Source organism: Rousettus aegyptiacus, unplaced genomic scaffold (assembly GCF_014176215.1).
Source record: "Rousettus aegyptiacus isolate mRouAeg1 unplaced genomic scaffold, mRouAeg1.p scaffold_m13_p_1, whole genome shotgun sequence".
In the NCBI taxonomy this organism is placed as follows: domain Eukaryota; kingdom Metazoa; phylum Chordata; class Mammalia; order Chiroptera; family Pteropodidae; genus Rousettus; species Rousettus aegyptiacus.
Window position 1 is genome coordinate 119,555,122 of NW_023416284.1, and position 23,452 is coordinate 119,578,573.

The 23,452-nt window shown below is 36.5% G+C and overlaps 1 protein-coding gene across 2 annotated transcripts in view; it reads left to right on the top strand.

Moving 5' to 3' along the window:
- KCNQ5 (potassium voltage-gated channel subfamily Q member 5) overlaps nt 1–23,452 on the top strand; it is a 447,247-nt gene that overhangs the window by 344,566 nt on the left and 79,229 nt on the right. For both annotated transcript variants that reach the window (XM_036219415.1, XM_036219426.1), the window contains exons 4-5: nt 13,813–13,988; nt 14,245–14,370. In XM_036219415.1, the coding sequence (XP_036075308.1) occupies nt 13,813–13,988; nt 14,245–14,370 (302 nt within the window). The remainder of the gene's footprint in view (nt 1–13,812; nt 13,989–14,244; nt 14,371–23,452) is intronic.

Consider the following 23,452-nt stretch of genomic DNA (forward strand, 5'->3'; position numbering starts at 1 on the left):
CGGATTCTGGCAGTAACTTCTTCTTTTTTTTTTTTTTTAAGTTTATTGGCATAACATTAGTTAATTATATAATTATATAATTTTCAGGTGTACATTATCACTTGACATCTATGTATTCTATTGTGTGTTGACCGCCCAAAGTCCAGTTTCCTTCAGCTTCCATATATGTGATCTCATTTACCCATTTCATCCTTCCACGACCCCGCTATATTTGACCCGCTTTAACTGTCTACCTACCTCTCCTCCCCGACCTCCTACCCTCTAGTAACCGCTAGTCCACTGTCAATGTCTATGACTCTTTCTTTCTTTGTCCTGCTCGTTTGTTACTTTTAGGTTTATATTTCACATATAAATGATATCATGTGATTTTCAAAATTTTCTATCTGGTTTATTTTACTTAGCATGATTATTTCGAGGTCCATCCATGTTGTTGCAAATGGCAGTATTTCATCTCTTCTTATGGCTGAATAATATTTCATTGTATATATGTACCACAACTTCTTTAGCCAATCATCTATTGTAGGACACTTCAGTTGCTTCTGTGTCCTGGCCACCGTGAATAATGCTGCTATGAACATCAGTGTATGTGCCAGTATCTTTTTGGATATGGCTTTTCATGTCTTTGGGGTAGATACCCAGTAGAGGAATTGCTGGATCATATGATAGATCAACTTAGTTTTTTGAGGAACCTTCATACTGTTTTCCATGTGGCTGCACCAATTTGCAGTCCCACCAGCAGTGTATGAGGGTTCCTTTTTCTCCACATCCTCTCCAACATTTGTTATTACTTGTCCTGTTAATTATAGCTATTCAAACAGGTGTGAGACAGTATCTCATTGTGGTTTTTATTTGCATTTCCTTTACAGCTAGTAATGTTGAGCATCTTTGATCTGTTTCTTAAGGCAACCAAAATGATCTTGTAAAATACAAATCTGATCCTGCGGTCTTCTGCCCAAAACACATCACACTTAGGACATCTAAAGCTCTTAGGAAAGCTGCCGTGATCTGACCAGGGCCTGCTCCCCCGCCCTCTCACTCTACTCAAGTTGAGTTGACCTCCTTACCTCTCCTCGAACACACTGACCATGCTTCTACTTCAAGGTTCTTATGTTTTCTGCCTGGAACGCTTCTCTCCAGAGGTGGTCACAGCCACCCCGTCACTTCATTAGATCTGAGCTCAAATGTCATCTCCTCAAAGATGTTTTCCCTGACCATCCCATCTCCGGCAGCACTCTGCTCATCTGTGATCCCATCTCAGCCCCTGATTTTTATCTTCTCTTTTTCTGTACCTATTTACTTGTTTAATGTGTCAGCCTAAGCAGTAGAACATAAACTCCTTAAGGGCAGAAAGTTTCTATTTCTCCACTGCTCTATCCCTTGTGCTTGGCTCACAGCAGATGTGCAATAAAAAAATATTTGTTGAATGAACTAAAGCATGAGTGAATTAATTACCCACACGCTTAATTTGAGAAAAATCATTTCCCACACACGCCTGCTGATACAGCATCATTCAAGCATTTAATGTCCAAATAAAAAATGTACCACTTAGAATTCTAGAAACTCAGAGTTAGAAAGGATTCTTGATACTTTCCAGTTCAATCCACTTCTTTTTAAAGATATGGAAACCAGCCCTGAGCTATAAGTGGTGACTAAATTAGATACTGATAAAACTGATATTTAAACCAGGCGTAGTTCAAAGCTCTGTATGCTTCTGTACTTTATATCTCTGTTCCTTTCAAGAGTTAGAATTTTATATACATAAGCAAATATAATGGAACCATAAAATTTCAATTCTTCTTTGCTGTTCTGTTGGCAATAAAGCATCTGGCATATGATATACATGGGATGCTAAAAAATTACAAACTCAAGCAGAAATGACCTCACATGAACAGGACAGGCTAATCACTCTCTTATATTCTGCTGTCTCATTGGGATAAAGTAAAATATAAAAATTTGTAAATTAGAAAATATAAAAATTGTAAAGATTTTTGCTAAATTTATTTGAATATCAACCATTTACACGTAGTTATATCCCCTATTCCTAGTAATAATTTACTTCTTGGAGTTTCACATTTAAGCTTTGCTTGACTGCCTACATTTCTGTTTATTGGTCTTTTTTTTTTTTTAATTATTTAATGTCACCATATATTTGACCCTTTCTACCCCATCTTCCTCCCCCTACCTTCTGGTAAACCACTAGTCTATTGACCATGTCTTTGAGTCTGTTTATTTGTCCTGTTCGTTTGTTGCTTTTAGGTTTATAGCCCTCACATAAGTGATATCATGTGGTTTTCAACTTTTTCTGTCTGACTTATTTCGCTTAGCATGATATATTGGTCTTTTTATTAGAGTAAAGTTATCAAAACAGTAGCATGGAATAAATTATAAGCACTTTGGAATCAGACAGATGTGGATTAGATCCTTGGCTCTGTTTACTAGCTAAATGACCTTGAATAAGATTCTTGAACCTTCTTTGTATCAATTTCCTGATCTATGAAAGTATGTGTGCACACATAAAATAATTATTTTTAAGTCAAAAAGTTAATGTGATGCCAGGTACACTAAGGCAGACTAAGGGCTTTATGGATATTATCTCATTTAATCCACAAAGCAGCCCTGTGAGGAAAATGGTTCTCTCCCCTATTTATAAGTGACGACTCCAAGACTTAGCAAGATTAATAGGCCCAAGGTCACACAGCTAAGAAAGGATGAAACAAAGAATACCTGGGTTCTCTCACACACAAAGTCTATACTCATAACCTCTGTGCCTCCTTGGAGGGCCATTATGGAGAACTAAAACAGAGTCAGTGTACTAAGCACCTTTCCCACCACTGACTAGATAAATTACCTTGATCAATGTGCTAAGCTTCCTTGGTCATAGCTTATTATTTTAAATAAATAATCATTCTTATTCTCATTACAAAAGCAATGCATGTGCATTATAGATCATTTGGACAAAAGAGATATGTATGAAGAAACTGAACTTCACACATAATCTTACCATCCAAAGATAATCACTGTTAGAATGCAGTTAAAGTTACTTTTATAGTTTTTATTTTTATATATATTTTAAGAACACATAATCTTTTGGAGGACAAAATTGAAATCATTCTATCTCTCCTGCTATATAATCAATTCTTTACATAATTATATATTGGAGAAAATATTTTCTTATCTCGTCAATATTCTTCTAAAACATGATAGTTTGCGGTTGCACAGTTATCTATGGTAAAAATACTACTGATAATAACTTATTGTGTGTTAGAACTGTACTAAGAGATCCTTTGAATGTATTACCTGATTTAGTTTTCACAATAACTCTATCACATAGGTACCTTTATAATTTTCATTTTACAGGTAAAGAAACTGAGGCACAGAGAAGTTCAGTAACTTAATCTGGGTAACCCAGCTAACAAGAGGCAGAGCCAGGGTTTGAATTCAGGCAGATGAGCTCCATAGTCCATGTTCTGGAATAGACAGACAATATTGTTTTTGATGAATCCATTTTCATGAGAAGTTTGAATTGAATCTAATATTTTGTATTGTTAGTAATAGTATGTTAAGCATTCTTATGCAAATCTTTGTTGACATCTATAATTTTTTCATTAGGTCAGATTCCTAGAAGTAAAATTACTGAAATAATGAGTTTCAAATAGTTAGTACCTTTGACAAATAATGCCAAAATTTCCTGTCAAAAAAATTATATCTTTTTATTCTTACACCAAATTTTCATGAAAAACTTTCTCTCCTTTTACTTGACAATATTTGCTTTCTTTAATTTGTCGGTTTAATAGATTAAAATGGTAACTTGCTACTATCTAAAATTTTAAAACTAGAAATTATAAAGAACTTTATTCCATCTATTTTGGGCCATTTTTACTTCTTCCTAGGGTAAATTTATATTTATGTCTTCTGTTTAATTTTCTACCAGCATTTTTCTTATTAGTTTATGTTTATATACTAAGGATATTAATTGTCCATCATCATATACGTTGTAAATATATTTTTTTCATTTTTTTTTTGCATTACAATCTATGTGGTTTTTTTTTTAACATCTGGAATTTTTAACTTTTGTATATTTGCTCCTCGGCTTCTCAACTACCAAATGGGGGTATTGAACTATGTTTCTAAAACTTTGAAATTATAAAATGTTATCTTGTTTCTTTGCAAATAACCCGTCAAATAATTAAGCATTGAACATCTCCACTGTGGTAAGTACTGAGCTAGGCACTGAGGTTATAAAGCAAATTTAGTGTTTCTGCCCGCCTTTAATTTCTTACAGTTTACTGGCAAGGGACGGCAGGTAAACAGACTACTAGTGTAGTAGTGGTAGTTAGTGTTAAGATAGAAGTGTACCTTGGAGCTCTGGGCACTAGTGCAAAAGCAGACTTCCTTAACAAGTTGATGCCTGGGTCACGTTCTAGGAGCAAGTAGTAGTTAACCAATCAGGGAAAGGGGAGGGCTTAACATGCAGAGCAGCAACATTTTGTAGAGCACTTTGAAAGTCAAGCAACAGAATTTGATCTTCGTCTTAGGTATTGAAAAAAATATTTTTTTTGATTACTGAAGAACTAGAATCACTTTAACATTTTAATCTGGCAATGGAATACAAAATAATTCAGAGAAAAAAGATGACAGGTATGAAGACCAGGTCAGAGGTTATGGGGATGGCCAGGAAAGAGATAGGATATGCCTGAACTAGGGAGGAGAAAGGATAAATGGCAAGAAGAAAATAGAGGTGAGAGATATTATGGAGATAGAAGCAACAGAACTAAACAACTCAGTGGATATGAGATGAGGGAAACAATAAGAAAGATGTTTATCCATAAGTTTAATGTGCAATCTGTACCAGAATTCTGTGTTGTTTTTTTAACTTGATAAAACTATTTCTGAAATTTACCTGGGAAAAGATTAAATTTAGAATATGATGATTTTTTTTAAAAGGAATAACATTAAAGGGATCTTACTCTAGCTAATGTCTTGTGTCATACTATACATGAATAGGCAATAAAATAGAATACAATCCAGACCTCTCAATAGAATCTATGAAAGATTTGAAAAAGGATAGACTTTTTATTTAGCTGCTACTAGAAAAATAGACTATCACATAGGATTAAAGTGTTAGCAACAAACAGAAATTCTGTAAAAGCTAAGGATTGTGTAAGTTAAAGTAATGCTAATTGTTATAATATACAGATCCTCAAATTCCAGTAACTTCACAATATAAAAGTTTATTTCAAACTTGTACAATAGTACAACGAAGGTGCTTCTTATTGGGTGTTGGGATGTGATGTGTGGTAAAGGATGTGCTCCATGCAGTCATTCAGGAACCCAGGCTGACAAAGGCACTGCCATCCTCAGCATCTGGCTTCTAAGGACATTCCTAGTACCAATATGCTGCTGGCAGATAGGAAAACATTGATTGCATAAGGCTGTGTTCTTCCCCTCAGCCTGGAAGTGGCACGCATCATTTCCACTCACCTTCCGTTAGCTAGAACCAGTCACATTTCCCCCACCCAGAGGCAAACAGAACTAGAAAACGATGTCCCTGGATGGGCAACCATTTCATAGGCATAGTTCTACACCTCAGAATAGAAGCATGCCTCTGTGGTGCACAGCTAGCCATCTTTGCCATGAAGACAATTCTGAACAGTAAAAGTGAATACTTAAATAATTTGAACATCTAAATATACCAAAATAAAATTTAGGAAAATAGTTTTATAATCTCTGGCAAAGTCTTTCTAGATTACTTGACTTCTATGACTTCTAATAACATGATATTCGGAATCTGATTTTTTTAAGTGATGTTTTTGCCTATCATATTGGCAAAGATTACAAACATAATATACCATGTAATGCATGAAAATGCTTAGAACAGTATGTATCTCACTGTAAACAGTAAATTTTAGCTGTCACTATTATTTTTACTAGCATTACTTTTAATTATCAAGAAGGTAGAAAAATGTCTTTCCATACATTGTTAGTGATAATTAGTACCATCATTAGGAGGGCATATTTGTATCAAAACTTAAAATATGCCAACATTCAGCTCAATGATCCAATCTCTAGAAATTTGTTCATAAAAAGAATACCTACAAAAAAAATAATACCTACAAAAATGTATGTACTGAGCTATTCACTTCAGCATTATTTTTACAGCAAAAATCAAAGCAACCTAAACCGTATTAACAAGTTATTGGCTAAATAAATACATTTATTAAATTTATTTCATATTTATACCTATGTCCAATGTTTTAATATTTTATAACAGATATTATTTTTTATAATTTTAAAATACACATTTCATTGAAATTATCCAAGGTTTAGCCTACAATAAGGCCACTAAAAAGGGCTGAGGGAATTAGAACAAAAACGGTAGTGGGAGAGGATGATATAATCATCAGGAATATTGTATTTGTGGCACTTCTGTTTTTTCCCCACAGATAACAAGATTAAATGAGTTAAAAATGCATGAGGAAAATTTATGTTAGCTATTAGGTGAAACTTTCTGAGCCTCTACAATAATTTACAAAAATGTTAAAAGCCTGAAGTCTCCAGACAGTTTCTAAGAGTACCCTCTTTACAGTTTACTTCTAGAGAACTTATCTGTCCTTACAATTACTAGTTTAAAAATGTTCAATCATGCTTTGTTTAATCCATATAATTTAGTTCTTTCCTTTATGATTTTAAATTAAAACTTAATTTTAAAAATTGTAAAAAATTAATTAATTAATTAATTAATTAAGCCAAGTGTGGTAAAATACAGTTGCCCTTCATATCTATGGGTTCCGAATCTGCAGATTCAACCAACCACAAGTAGAAAATATGGGGGCGGGGTGGAGGGTGGGGGAGTTCCACTGTTGCCAATATGTACTATGTAGTTAGGCCTATGATGGTTGAGTCTGTACTGAATATATACAAGCTTTTTTTCTTGTTATTATTCCCTACATAATATAGTAAAACAACTATTTACATAGCATCTACACTGTATTAGGTTTTATGAGTAATCTAGAGATGACTTAAAGTATAAAGAGGAATGGATGTACGTAGGTTTTATGCAAATACTATGCCATTTTATATAAGGGACTAGAGCCTCCATGGCTTTTAGTATCCAAGGGAGGTCCTAGAATCAATCTTCCCCAGACACTGAGGGACAACTGTATACTTTCCAATAGGAGCATTATGTCCTATAATTGTAGCAGAAGTACAGCCCATAAAGTTCAGATGTACAATTGACCTTGCTTTAACCCAATCTTTGGGTGCATAATAGGGTAACCTTGAATGTGAATCTATTTCATAATGAGAGCTTTTCAGTATTTCAGTGACTAATCCCTCTTACGCAGGGTCCAGGATGATCAATTTATATTGATTTTATAAATAATACAATAGCAAAGTTCCAGTGGAGTTTAATAACAAGCTCTTTTACAGTCCCTAGGTGTTTTAAATTTTATTACAGTTTTTACTTTTTTCAAATCTTTGCAATCTTCTCAAATCTCAAGAATTCATCCATAATTCATTTGAATTCAGTGAATAGGTGAACTACCTCCTACTACCTTATAAGATTATAATTCACACTTCTAATGAGGTGCTTATAATCAATAACTGATTTCTTCACTACTTCTCAACTTGTTCACATCTGTTTCCCTTAGGAGGGGCTGATTTTAAGAGCTCAAGATTAAATACTTTTTTTTTAATGCAATTTTAGCTCCTTCTTGTTTATTAGCAGTTCTATTTCTTTCTCTAGCCCCATTTTCTCTTGATGTGTCCATAAAAGTACCATACGTTTTTAGTATAATTTTATTTCTGCTTTAGCCTCCCTGTAATTCACATTTTCCTGCATGCTTTATGCAATAACAATTTATTCTTGTTTTATTATCCACCTTCTTTCACAGCCTACCCCTCTCTCACCCTCCACCCACCCATGTCACCCTGGATTTCCTTATCCAAAGAATGGTGTACCATACCTCTTAAGGGTACAACTTTTGTTGTCCAGTAAGGGCCAGCTCAACCATTCACAGATGTTTGACCTCATCTAGTTGACCACTACAAGCTTTACTTAGTTCTTCATTTATAAGCAAGAGATGTACATCAGGGTTTCCCAACCTCAGCATTATTGACATTTGGGACTAGGTAATTCTTTTTCCTTGGGGCTGTTCTGGGCATTGTAGGATGCCCAGCAACCCTGGTCTCTATGACTGGATGCCAGTAGCAACTCCCTTTGCAGTTAGGACAACCAAATAGTATGTCTCTAAACATTGCCAAATGTCCCCTAGGAGGCAAAATTGTCCCCATAGACAACCATTGATGTACATGATGCATTTAGCACAATGTCTGGCTCATAGTAGGAACTGAATAAATATTTGTAATAGATTGATGATCAGATGGATGAATGAATATTCATTTCAAATTCAAGTGGTTAATATAATGCTTGATACTCGATTAACTGCTTAACTCATGAATGGATAAGTAAATGAATCTAAAGCCAATGCACTTCAAGGGCTATCTGTAGTTTTTACCTTATACTAAAATGTGGTATCTTCACTTGAGACAAGGCTCTTATGTTTCAAAAAACATTTAGATAGTTAACTAATTACAAAGCTTAAGTTATTCTACTCAATTTTCCTCAGTTTTATTGAGATATAATTGACATATAACGTTGTGTAAGCTTAAAGTATATAACCTATTGATTTGATACACTTATATATTGTAACACCTTCATTATATAACATAATTACCATTTCTTTTTTGTGGTAAGAACATTAAGATATATTCTCTTAGTGACTTTCAAGTATACGATATAATATTATTATTATATATAATCATCATGGTGTACCTTAGATCTCCAGAACTTATTCGTCTTATAACTAGAAGTTTGTAACCTTTGACCAACATCTTTGCATTTCCCCTCAATCCCCCCAGCCCCTAGCAACTAAAATTCTAGTCGGTTTCTGGGAATTCAACTCTTTTGGATTCCACATATAGGTGATATACAATAGTTGTCTTTCTCTATCTGGCTTATTTCACTTAGTATGATGCCATCAAGGTCCATCCATGTTGTTACAAACATTAGAATTTTCTTCTTTCTCACAACTGAACCATATAGATGAATATATATATATACACATATAGACATATATATAATGTATATATATATATATTCTTTATTTATTCATCAGTTGGTGGAACTTAAGTTGTTTATATATCTTGGTGATTGAGAATAATGTTGCAATGAACATGGACGTGCAGCTGTCTCTTCAAGATCCTGTTTTAATTACTTTTGGATATATACCCATAAGTGGGATTGCTGGATCATGTGGTAGTTCTATTTTTAATTTTTTGAAGAACCTCCATACAACTTTTTATAGTGGCTGCACCAATTCGCATTCCCACCAACGCTACACTAAGGATCCCTTTTCTCATCCTCATCTTCATCAGCACTTGTTATCTCTTGTCTCTTTGATGATACCCACCCTAAGAGATGTGAAGTGATATCTCATTATGGTTTTAATTTGTACTTTCCTGATGATTAGTAATGTTGAGCATCTTTTCATATACCTATTGGCCCTTTGTATATTCTCTTTGGAAAAAATATCTACTCAGTCTTTGCCCAATTTTTAAGCAGACTTTTTTTATTATTGAGTTTAGAAGTGTCTTGTCCTCTTCTATTTGGGGTGGGGAAGCAGGGAGAATTTGAGAAGAATTAGTATTAATGCTTCTTTAAATGTTTGGTGGAATTCACCAGTGAAGCCATCTGGTCCTAGACTTTTGTTTGTATAGAGGTTTTCTTTTGTTTGGTTGGGTTTTTTTGTTTTCTCTCACATCTCCATTTATGTATAGAGGTTTTCAAATGCTGACTTAGTCTCTTTACTAATAATTGGCCTGTTCAGACATTCTATTCTTTCATGATTCAGTCTTGGTAAGCTGTATATTTCTAGGAATTTATCCATTTCTTCTAGGTTGTCTGTTTCATTAAGATTTGTTTCTGGAGGTTTATTCCGTCCTTTTGTTCGAAATATGTTCCACTATTTCTTCACTTTTGTTGACTCTGTGTTGATTTCTGTACATTACAACCACCTCTCCCATTCTTGACAGACAGGTTTTATATAAGAAATCAGCTTCATCAATCAGCTTAGCCTGCGCTTCTGGTTGTCTCTCAAATTTCTGCTGTTGTCTAGCTATCTTCTTTGTTCTTAATGGCTCCCAGGTGTTGAGTGTTTACCAAGGCTGCACCTTCAGGCAGCAGCTGGGAAAGTATGTAGTTAGGCCCCTTCCTTGGAGAACATGGGAGTTAGCAGTTTTTACCTGCTCCATCAGTGCTCATCCCACTTGTATAGCCAGAGGGAAGTACGTGGGGAGGAGAGCTCCTGAGCCCATGAAGAATTTCTTCTTTGCTGTAGTCCTGTGGAACTCATGAATACAAGCCCCAGGCGACCCAGGGACTCTTCCCCCAGGCAGCAGCCTCAAAAGCAGCAGTGCCAGATATATGTACAAGCTCTTTTGGGGAACTACTGGCAACTTTATAGGTCCAGAAGGAGAGGGCAAGGGAAGCGTCCATCCAGGTCTCCAGGAAGGATTACCATCAGCCCCAAGATGCTTGCTAAATTAGAAGTCTGACCTTCAGGCAGCAGCTACTGAAGAATGCAAATAGAACACTTTGAGTGAAAGACTGGGAGATGGGCATTTCTGCCTCTTCTCTCTACACTGAACCATGGTGGGTAATCGCCGTGAGTTCTCACATCCATGAATAACTGCTTCTTTGGGTGCTAGTCTTATGGGTCTCATGGATGCAAGCTTCAAAGTTAAGTGTTTTAGGGTCCCGTCCTTCAGGTGGGATCTTAAAAGTTGAGGCACTAGATATGAGGTCCAAACCCTTACCACCACCACCCCCAGGGAGAGGCCGGATATTGGGTTCTCTTCAGGTTATGTGTCACTGTGCTGAGAGTGGGGTTTATGACAAGAGTGTGTCTCACCTTTTCCTACCTATTTAGATGTACTTATTTTTTAATTCTGATGTGTAGGAGGCCCTCAGCTAGTTTCTGGATTTCCTTGAAAGGGAATTTCTTCATTCAGTGTGTCTGTGGGAGGAGAGGATTTCAGGAGCTTCCTACGTTGCCATCTTTAAAGACTGCCCCTGCCCAGTTTTATAAAAAGTAAATCTTAGTGAGATTAGCTTTTTATAATCTTTAATAGATGATCACTATGAATTCAGTGCTGAATATTGAGGTGACCCTCAATTAACATAAGAGTGCTTTAAATTAATAGTCTAGTCATTAAGCCACTGATGTGGTAAGAGAATAAAGCTCAGGCTACTTTTAAGTGTTTGTTAATCTAAGTTTATTCTATAAATACTTATCGAGTGCCTGCCATGTTTCAGGCACTGTTCTAGCCACTCGGAATATAAGTATCCAATCTTGTGGAGCCTCCATTCTATAAAGTAATGGACTTCAAAAATAATAAATACACAAATAAAAGTAAAGATTACTCATAACTTCTCAAATATTAACTTAGGAAATATTCTAGGTGATACCGACAGCAAAATTTCAGTAGACGACTATAACCTAACCAGAAACATTTTTGTGACTGCATTCATTGTCATTTGGTTGCTCATTTATGAGTTAATTCTACTGAACTCTAATTTTCTTCTGATCTGAATTACAATGAGGTTATTAAATCAAATCTGTGGTTACCTTTGCATATTTTGTGACTTCAAACATTTAGATTGATTTACTGTGTGCATAATTTTTTTAAATTATCCCAAACCAGCAGTGTTCCTTTTACTTTTTCTAGGTTTTCTCTAATGAACTAACTTCATAGCATACTTTTTGTGCTGTAGTCTAACAGATCTGTAGCGATTTTTTTTACACCGATACAATATACGTGTTTTTTGTGCCTCACCTTTTTCATCTGCAAAATAGTTGTTACAGAATTAAGTTAACCAACATAGTTGTTACAGAATTAAGTAACATACTGTTTGCAAAACACTTAAAACTAAAGAAAGTGCAGGCACACAGTAAGTTTTAAGTGCTATATTCTCTGCACCCCTACCAGTCATTTACTTATTTCTACTATTTCTAATATTTTAACATAGTAAGTGAGGTATTGTAAATTTTTCTTTGCACATTTGTGGGGAAGCAAGATTACAATGAAAACTACAAGCAAATATATATCCGGTAGGGCCATATAAGGAAGATACCTCTTTGTCTGTAAACCATTTGTCTCAGGAGTAAAGCCCTTCAAATGACAAAAACCAAGAGATGTTTTCACACTTAACTTTTCTGAAGTTTTTTCTGATTTCAAACGATGAAATCATTGTTATAAAATTCCAACATTAGAGAATTTAATAACTTAGAAACTGAAAAGGCTATTTATGCATCTACACACCCCAACTCTCCACAACTAGAGAGAATTAATGGTAATAATTTGTGTATGTTCTCACATGTGTTCCTAGTCATATAATATAAATATTTATTAAAATAAGATCACATTGTACATGCTGCTTTGTAACTGGCTTTTATTTACCTCATATAATGTCTTTGGTATCTTTGACAACACATTTAGTTCCTTCTCATTTTCAACAGCTGGAGAGAGCAGTAACTCAAAGATGCACTTGTGGCTTTCTATATACAAAGCCACCTAGTGTCTAGAGCTGATTGAAAAAAAGCTTTCAGCTGACATTCGTACTGCCATCTACTGACCCCTCTCCCTCCAAGTCCTGACCCAAAAGGGGCCCCAGCAGAGTGACTCAGAAGATCTCAGTCCACACCAGGAGACAAGAGCTTTCTAAGTGTGGGGAGGACTGAGCTGAATGATGAGTACACATTCATACAGCAGTTAATCCTAAGGATCATGGAAATATTATAAATGCAACACCCTTGAACTGAAATCCGTGGATGCCTGCTTGAAGCAGGAAGAAAATTTTATTTGAGGATCTTAAGGTCAAGCTAACTTATTTTAAAATTGCCATAGGAGGCCATTCATCCCCACTTCACATCTTCTACTTCAAAGCCTACTTTACATCATTCAGATGTTTACCCTTGGAGCAATTAAGTCCTCTTTTATCTTTTCTATGCTTTCATTAGCTGCATTTTTTCTCTTTTTAGCTTACAAAAGGGCAGGTTTTCTAAGCCAAATGCCAATATGTCAAACATTAAATATTCATTCCCATGCAATGCACAGTGTGTATAATTACATACTCTATTGTAACAAATATAATAGTATTTAATTTGTGGAGTAAACTTACACATAATTGACTGACCAGGTATAAAGAGTACTCTGCAGAGAGCTTAGAATATTCACTTTAGTTGAGGCCTTTGTTAAACAGTATACCAAACAGTATACCAAACGGCACCTTTATAGCGGCATAGACTATCATCCCACCGTGGTCTCAACCAGGAAGCAGGGAGTTAAGGCAGGGGCAGAAGCTCCTTTCTGCCAGACAGAAATGCTAATGGAACCAGAGATTTTGTGGAAAGCTGTCCCACAGCTTTAGGGCTCCCTGGAACACTAAACTTCCTGAAAGCCATTGTCAAGTTGTTGCCGATTAAATAGTAAGTGGTTCAGAGTTACATAGGTAAAGCATAGAATGGTCACGGGGCCAGAACTAAGGCAAGATGTAGGCCCTGTTCTCTGCCTTCTCACTCTTCGGTCACCCCAGAGTCCAGGTAGCGCTATGCAGCATTGTGCCGGGTCGGGGTTCAAGATCTGGTTATTCATACCTCAAATAGGTCCAAGTGCACCTTTCTGAAATATTGTCTTGAGAAATAAAATTGTCTAGTCATGCTACTTATGGCTGTTTCAACCTGTTTTTTTCAGATACCATTGTTCTAATCGCTTCAATAGCAGTTGTTTCTGCAAAAACTCAGGGTAATATTTTTGCCACGTCCGCACTCAGAAGTCTCCGTTTCCTACAGATCCTCCGTATGGTGCGCATGGATCGAAGGGGAGGCACTTGGAAATTACTAGGTTCAGTGGTTTATGCTCACAGCAAGGTAAGGTTTGCTTTCTGAGTTATAGGATAAGATTTTTTTTAACTTTTTCATTGATTGCTGTAATATTTAATAAACTTGTCACAAACAGTCATTTCAGAAACTGGTCAAAGCAATTTTGAGATGTGGTATATAATAGATTGTTTTAAAGTCATCATAGATATCCAAGACGTAGTCAAACAAATGGAATCATGAATAGATAGCTTCATTTTTCAAAGATTTTCCACTGCTAAAAATCTTTCATTCCTTTTTTATCTAGGAATTAATCACAGCTTGGTACATAGGATTTTTGGTTCTTATTTTTTCATCTTTCCTCGTCTATCTGGTGGAAAAGGACGCCAATAAAGAATTTTCTACATATGCAGATGCTCTGTGGTGGGGCACAGTAAGTAGAAAAATCTGTTTTTACATATTGGATGCCGTGAAGTTTTTTCCTTGGAATACTGTGTAATGATTCCTATGAATGGTCTCAATAAAAATATAAATTCCCCCCAAAAAAAGTTATATGGAAATATACAGTATTTATAATTGTCTAAAGAGTTTTCCCATCTCTTTGGTTCAACAAAATTATGTTCCACTATAAGTCATTAGTAGTAATTCTTGAGTACTAGACTGTTGCCAAAATAAAAATATAACATGGTTTTAACTGTGATTAAAATGCTGATAGGCTTATTTGTTTATTTTAGCTTTGCGGAGCACAGATTTAAATTACCAATTGCTGCACTGGTTTGACATTCATAAAAAAGTTTATCTAATGTAAAAAAAAGGGGGGGGGAGTAGGGTAGCTGAATGAATTATGGCACGAAAAGTGAAAAAAGAGAAAACTGGTTACCATAGGGGAGATTAGAGAGTATGGACACCTGATTTCAAAATTTGCCACTTAAAAACCTACTTTTTCTTTATATTTTTAGAAAGAAATAATTTTCCAAACAAATAAAAGTAATCATGACTCAAATAGAAAGAAAATAAACATATGCTAAAGATTGTATTTGACTCATTTTTTTATTATTATTTAATTATGTATTGATGAGAGAATCAGGAAGAAGTTACAAGCAGTTCGAAGGGCTATTCAAAGAACAGAAGCATATAAAGATCAGGAATATTAAAACGAATCTGCAGATAGAGGCAAAACTGGCTTCAATTAAAACACCACTAGATAGAATTTACTTACATGTCTATAGACAAGAATTATTTTTGCATTACCACCAATTATCTACAACTTATAGAGCTGTGAAATAGCTCAAAGGCCATGCTGAGCCCCATTAAATCAGAACTCAATAATCTGGAAATGTCTACTCTAAACAATGCATAATTCTCCACTGAAGCAAAAACTTCCCTACATTGTAAAGAATTTAAAAAACAGTAATTGAAACCTGTGCCCTAATAAGAATGTCATAGAATAAAGTGCTCTGATCAATACGTAAATTATATTTCTTTTTGTTTTATTCCTTAAGATATTCCAAAAGGTCTATATGCAAAAATATACAGCATTTACAATTGTTTAAAGAATTTCTCCATCTTTTTGGTCTAACAAAGTTCACTCATAAATCATTGATCATATTTCTTGAGTGTCAGATTGTTGCCAAAAAATATATATAAAAATATTTTTAAATATTTTGAATAAAAAATATATTTCTTAAACTGTGATTAAAACACTGATAAGTTGTTTATTTGTTTTAACTTTGTGGAACTGAGGTTTAAGTTACCAGTTGTTGTGTTATTCCACTACACATAATAACCTCATCGGCAGGAGCTAGAATTCTTGTCATGGGCAAAGGAAATTTTTCAGGACTGGTTAAACAGAACTTGGTGTGTTCATTGGTAGCATAGCAGTAATAAAATGAGTAAAAATCAGAAATGTATACCTGAAGATTAAGATTTTTTTTTTCTTAAATTATCAGAGTAAATGTCTACAAGATTGTGCCACTGATGACAAGGCATTCTGTTCATTTGAATTTGGTTTCCAGCTCCTCCCCACTCCCATCCCAACAGGCAAAAATGGACATTTTGGAAGTAGGAAAATGGAAAACCCAAAAGAGGGCAGTCATCCGACATTCTTAAAATACTTTTTATACGCTGAGAGCAAACAAAAATCTATGACTCATGGTGCGGTAAACTGTGTAAATTAAGAAAACAGGAGACTTTTCTAGCCAGTGAGGAGAAGACAATTTATTATTCCAGCCTTCAAAGCAACACTTTGAATTTAAGTTCAGTTCTTCCTTCTCTTTGATAATTCTAACTATTTGAACCAGTGAGACACTCAGGTGCACCTCTTCCCGTTGAGGTGCAATTGCCAGTGAGTCCAGCCTGGCAGCTCTTTATCCTTCTTCCCATCAGTCCTCCTTTTCTCCTTATTACTAATAAGAATTGTTGTGTGGGAACCTCTTAATACACCTCCCACTTAATCACCAGCTGTTTCTTTTGCCAGAATAACCCAAGTAGCAGGTTTTCAAAGGTCATATCTGTGACTTTGGGGCAAGGGGCGGGAAAACACCCTATTTTCATTGATTTCCATTTTAGTAGTGCCATTTTGACTGAAGTTTAACCTGTGCTTAACAGGTTCCTTGAATGACCTAATTATGTCTCCATTTTTTTTAAATCTAGTCTTGAATATGAGAGCAAAAATCTTCTAAAATGTTAAGTTTCTAGGAATAAAAAAGGCCTTGTTGAGTTTTTGGTATTAACTGACTCATTAATGGAATTGTCTAAAGCCTAAAAGACACAAATGGCAGAGGACTTATTTTTATTCATTATGAGAACACATACTACCTCTCCAATGTGAAATAAAATAAGTTTATAGACTATATCCTTATCATGTATTAATCAAGACCTTAAGGAATATATAGTTAAATACTTTTTAGTTAAAGTTGTCCACATTGCACATAACAGATATCTTGCTAATTATGGAAGTATCCAGAGTAAGTAGAGAAATTAAGTAATCCAGAATTGAGTGTTTCTATGTGCTGGACTTTGGTGAGAAAAGGGAAATTCCTTTTGTTAAAAAAAGCCCCAAGTATTGACTTAAGTATCAAAATGCTGTTTGTAGTCAGGGATACAGCATCCCAGTGAATTCTAAATACTAATTGCTAAATTCCTTTCATTAAAAAGATGTTGTGGGCTATTTCCAAGACTACCTTTCGAGGAATACAGTGGTGTGATCAGCACTGCTCAAAGCTAATAACAATTCAAAGAACTTTGATCTCTAAAAACAATTCCATACTAGGTAAATAATAGTACCTAGCTCAAGTGGAATAATGGATATAAAGGGCCTGGGACTAAGACCATAACAAGTGCACAATCAAAGATGGTGGCCACTTTTGGTGTAGACACTGCTGTTGTGGATGTTAGATGGAAGCACCTTTATAACAAAAGAAACAAAAAGCTATATGCTTTGTGGCAGACCCACAGCTTACTTACACACAGGAGGGGCTCGGGAATTGGGTTTGTGACGAAAAGATCTTCTGGGCTCTGAAGTGGCAACTCGAGGGGCCCTGATGACAAAGGAAGTGGAGGAGAGGCGAGGGGAGTTAACTCTAGTGGCTCAGGCACTGGCAGCTACAGGAAAAGAGGATCTTCTGATTGTTGGGCAGAGCTCCATTTCCTGTTATTATTTTCCTTCTTGTTAGTTGCTTTAGATTTATTCTGAAGTAAATTTGTAACAGGTATTTCTGGAGTTATCTTTTATTATTATCTTATTTCCTGTTGTTATTTTTCTCCTTTTGATTTGCTTTAGATTTGTTCAGAACTGACTTAAGATCAGGTTTTCCTGAAGTAATTTTTTCTGGTAATGACCTAGTAAAGGCCAGTTTGTCCTCTTTCGATTTACTGCTATTTCTATGATGAAGATAGTGTTCTGGGTTTTTTAAAAAATACAGCAGCAAGTAGTATAAATCTACTCTTGAGCAAGCATCTGAATACAACCTCCACCTGAGACCATGTGCTTGAAATGATTACTTCAGGCATGTAGAAGAATTCAATATCGGCCAGAGTTAGCCCTAGCATTCATGCTGAAAATTTTACAGTCTTTCTTGAAGCAAACGATATAGATGGCTCGATGCATAATATAGTGTACTGTGCAATCAACAGGTCATACAGCCCAAATATATGCCATGAGTTTCATCCCCCCTGCAAAATCTAATAAAAAATGGCATAAGTTTGTGGAATGAACAAACATACCCTTATCCTTGATTATACATTGTAATTCTAAGAGTCAACCCTCCTTACATTGGGTTCACCAGGACAAAACACTTTCTTGAACCACTTATAAACTGTTGTTTTCTGACTCAGTACTGGTACATTAAATAACAGTTAACAAGTGTTTCTTACTACCAATGCATTACTTGATGGTATCAAAGCTTTACTTGGCTATGAGATAATGAACACACCAGTTCCTAACTATTCAAGAACATTGTTCACTGCCAAGCAAATACTGAGACACACATCCCCCAGCCGCTATCCACCCAAACACCCTGGCTGTTATGAGCATCAGCAAGTTCCACGCCTACCTTAGCAGCATGCATTTGTGAAGTGCATTGGTCATAAACTTCTTTGGGGAAGTCTTTCCTAAGAAGTCTGTTCCTTGTATAATATCATCTCACACATGGCTCTGGAAATTTTCTCAGTATTATTCCATAAGTGTTGAGCACATGCTGTATGGAAAATAACAGAACGATAGTCAGGAGCCCTGAGTTCTACCCTCATCATTATGATTTAGTGGAGGCGTGATATTAAGCAATCATTTAATATCTCTGTAAAATGGCAATAGTAATATCAGCCAAACACAAAATTGCTCTGTGTGTTAAATGAGATTAGAACATGTAGATGTGCTTTATCAAGCACTAGACAAATGTTAGTTGCTACTATTATTACATATTTGACCACAAGCCCAGAAGATCAATATAGACTGCTAATGCCCTGAGCTACTTGCCACAGCAGAACCCAAGTTGTATGATACCACCAACACAGGAGTTTCTGATGTTTGAAGATCAAACCTTTTTCATCTGCTAGCTCAAGGTATCCAAATTTCAAAATCAACTGCACAGGTTCTATGACTACACACTACCTGAAACCAGGTGCTCATGGAGGAGGGGGGGCGGGGAGGAGAAGAGAGAAAAGAGAGAAGAATGGAGAAAGGAGGAGATTGTTGACAAATTGCCAGTGTCAGTCATCCTCCCTTAAAGGACCCCCTTATGGGGAAATTACATCTACAGATAGTATATTCTTAACTTGTTCACATAAGTACATTAGCTATAAACTAGTACTCATAATTGTATCTTCAAAATCAGACCAATAAATACTTGTTGATTTGTTGCTTGAAAGATTTATATCTCCTGGTCTTGAATTAATTCTGCTATTGCAAAAAATAATAATAATAACAGTAGTCCAGCTGATGCCTAAGTTATAATCTGACCATAGCATCTGCCATCCCATTAAAAAAAAAAAATTGCATTTGTTTTACAGTATTTTTCCTGAGGAAGAATTCTTGATTGCTAAACACACTGAGATGCCCCCAGTGTACCTCAGACTTTGCTACTACAAATATACCTTTCTGCCCATATTTGCAACCCACAAATTTTCAGAAAATATCTTTTCTCACCTGCATGACTGCAGCCGAGCATATGGAATATGAGGGCAAACATTTATCTGAGCTGTTCCCACCTGCCAAATCACCTTCAAGTAAAATGGTCCATCTGGAGAGGCAGCACAAACGCCCAGCCTTCCTTGGGCTCACCGAGGCTGAGCAACAGGCTGAAGTGTGCCCGCTCCTCTCAGGTCCTGCTCTGTCCTGTCAGGCTGCAGCCTGAGAACACATCTGCCAGCTTCCACCTCGGGTCATAAAGTGTGGTTGATAAATGGCATCCCCTTGCTTCAGGAAAGTATCACTCTCTTTAAAACCGCACTGAAAGAGATATTGGAAGTGTTTTAAATTTATCTTTTAATTTTTAAAAGTAGAGTCAAAATTTCACGCCCTTTCTAATGAGATAGTAGACACCATAGTCGAAAGTCAGTGTGTAACATATAAAAAAATATACCTCTGCAAATTTAGACTTTATTCCTCTCATCTCCCCTTATCTAGAACAATACTGTGATTAACCTGTCATTTGTTTGGAGTATATTATTTCTTTAATTGGCTTATTAAGAGATATTATCTTGTATGCTAAAGGCTAGTGAATTTATTATAATTCCCACAGCGAACCTGTGCTAAACAAATTACTGGCAAAGAAAAAAAAAGTAAATGAGTAAGAATCAATAATAAATAAGTGCATAAATACATAAATAAATGTTTAAAATTTAATCAGTCTAGCATATGTTCACTAGCATACCTCCTATAAGCTCTAGAAGTAGGTCGAAAATGGAATTACGTCCAATATAGTCAATTTCCTCCAGGTGCGATTTCCTCCAATCCCCTGAATATCACATATGCCACCTCTCAAGACTGCCTAAAACAAGCTGCTGTTCCAGGAGCTCCCTAAAGAGCTGGTGTCTTTGGGGTTCTGTGTGAGCCTTTCTCTAACTTTAGATCCAAATGAAACTAATCATTATGGGGTTCGGCCACTGAAAGATTCACAAGATTTCCGTAGCATGAAAATGGGTTTATTGTTTTACACAAGTGGGGGAGAATACACACCAAAGGGGCTTCTGCTACTCAGTCTGTGTCCAAAGGACCCGCTGATATCCATTAGCAGAGCTTTCCAGGTGCTGGGAAAAGGAAAGAAACGTAATGCAGTTGTCCTGTTCCAAGAAGACTCACCGGTACTTCAAGGACAGCTTGACCTGAAAGTTAAGAAAATCAATGAATATCTACGCAAGCTTCATCTGGGGATGGTTTTATCAAATGCAGCCAGTTATCGCCTGAAAAAGTCAGCAGCTAGATCAAGCATATGGGCCAGCGTGAATTCGTGAAGAAGGCTCACATCTTTTTATTATAAATTTATCTTAGAAACGTCATAATTTCATCTCTGGCGCTACTTCTCTGTTCACATCAGGAAGCCCAGTGGTCTCCTTTCGGCCACAAGATGTGAACTGATGCACCCAGGAAACTCCCCACTAACTTTCTCCCTGGCATGGACAGAAAGGAAACTGCCCCCTTGTTGCCTGACCCTACTCACACCTAGCCTGGCAACAAAAGGCCCCTTTGCTTTCAACCAAGCAATACCATAAACGACCTTGACTTTGAAATTAGAGTGGAGGAAGTTGATGTGGCCGGCTGCACTGCTGGTCATTCCAGTCCCCGCATGTGGGGAGACATGATCATCCAGAAGCCTGAACCAGAGTGCAGAGAAGGCAGACAGAGACTTCGCTGCCCCCAGAGAGACCCCAGGGTGCTGCTCTCAGAGTTCACAACTCTTGTGAGGCCAACCGTCTTGGAATGAGAGGGAGCAGGCATTCTTCTCCACTCAGAATAAAACACTGAACACATTGTCACTTCACCATGTCACATTCTTCAGAATTAGAGGCAGTGGTTTAAAACCCACTCTCTGAGCACTGGGCCAAGGAGAATAACTCAAATGTATTATTAGAATGCAAGGCAAGCCATGAAATGTAACATTATCACCATGACCAAACCATGAAATTTCTTTTTTAGTTTATGATTATTAATAAACTGCTGTAAAAGGATTGAGCTATTTTGCAGGAAAAGTATAGTAGATTAAAATCATTTTCACATATTTAAGATTAGGAACCTGTAATAAAATTGAGCTGGAACATTTTCATTGCAATCTCAAGGAATTCCTTTGAGAGTCCTATACTGATATTGCTCATGGCATTTAATTAACTTGGCTACTAGGTTCTGCTACAGATTCTCTCTCTCCAACCTTGGATGAGCTTCCTCTGCCCAGTAGGCCTCTTGTTGATTTGTACTTAACAACTTCTCATACCCTCACAGCCCCAAGTCTTTTCCTCTGTTCCAAACTTTTCTCTCCCCACAGATGATCTCACCCTCTTCTTCACTGGAATTGAAGGGAACCCACTCCAGCGTTCTCAGTCCTGCCCTGTATTCATACTGTGTTTACAACTTCCCCCCACATGAAAGAGGTGTTCTTTCACACTGCCAAGGCTAACCCCTCCAACAGTACCTTTCATCCTATTTTCTCTGCCTTATCTCATCATAAAGCCACCAGCTCTTCCCTCCCCAGTCTCATCTTCTCTGCAAGCATGCACAAATACGTCTTAGAAAGCATCCCCTCGAAGTCAGAGATTTCAAGGAGTTCTTGCCCTGTTTCTCACTTCTTTTATCACCAATATTCTTAAAAGAATTCTTCATTGATTTACTAAATATTTATTGAGTTCCTTCTACTTCGTGGCAAGCATCATGCTAGATGTTAGGGAGATAACAAGGAGTAGAGACATGGTTCCTCCTTCTAGTAAAGGAAATAAGGACCCTTCCACTAAAAAATATATATATAATTAAAAAAAAAAATACAGCGAACTGCCACTTAGGACAAGTGCTATTAAGAAACAAGAATCTGAAATAGAGATGACCAGAGGCCCTATTGTAGACAAAGTAGATAAGGAAGTCCTCTCTGTTGGCGGGATATTTTGAAGAAGACCTGAAGGATGAGAAGGACCCTTGGGAAGAATGGGAAGAGCACTTCTGGCTGAGGGAACAGGACGAGGCAGAGGTAACCTGGCGTGTTTGAGGAGCTGAAAGGATGCTGTGGTTGAAACACAGTGGGCGAGGATGAAAGCAGGATGTTCTTAGGAGGCAGGTGGAGTCCGTGTCATGTAGGCCATGGTTAGGAGCTTGGAATTTATTCTGAATTCAATGAATAGCCATTGAAGTATTTTTAGAGGGCAATAAGGAAATGATACCCCTTGCAGGAGTGTGGAGAAGGAACTGAAGGGAGGCAAGAGCAAAATCAGAGGGCAATTTAGAGGCTGCTGTAGTAGCCTTGTCTACCGTGGTGGCAGTGAAGACAGAGCAAAGGGGGTGAATGTGCAGTATCTTTGGGAGATAAAATCAATGGGACTTGTTGATAGATTCATTGAACAGAGCAATCAGGGTGACTCTAGGGATTCTGATGTGGCAACTGAGTAAATGACAGCGCTCTGGATTACAATGAGGGGGGATATATTTGAGAGAGTAACAGGTTGAGGAGAAACAAGGGTTCTGTTTTAAACATGTTAAGTTTAATGACTGTGCAACATGCAAATAAAAATATCAACCACAGATGTAAGAATCTGGAGCTCAAAAGAATGGCCTGGCCTGGAAGTATAAATTTGGTTTGTTCAGCATAAAAATGGTATTTAAATCCATGAGAACATTTAAGATAATCTGGGAAGAGAAAAAAAAAATAAAAGAGGAGCTAAAAGAGAAAGGAAATTTAGAGGATAATATAATTTTTAAAAACAGAAGAAGATGCAGAACCAAAACTCAAGTATTTAAAGATCGACTAGAGTAGGAGGAGCCACATAAGAGGAGCTACAGGAAATATAAAGGGAAAACCACAGGAGTGATAAGAGAAGGG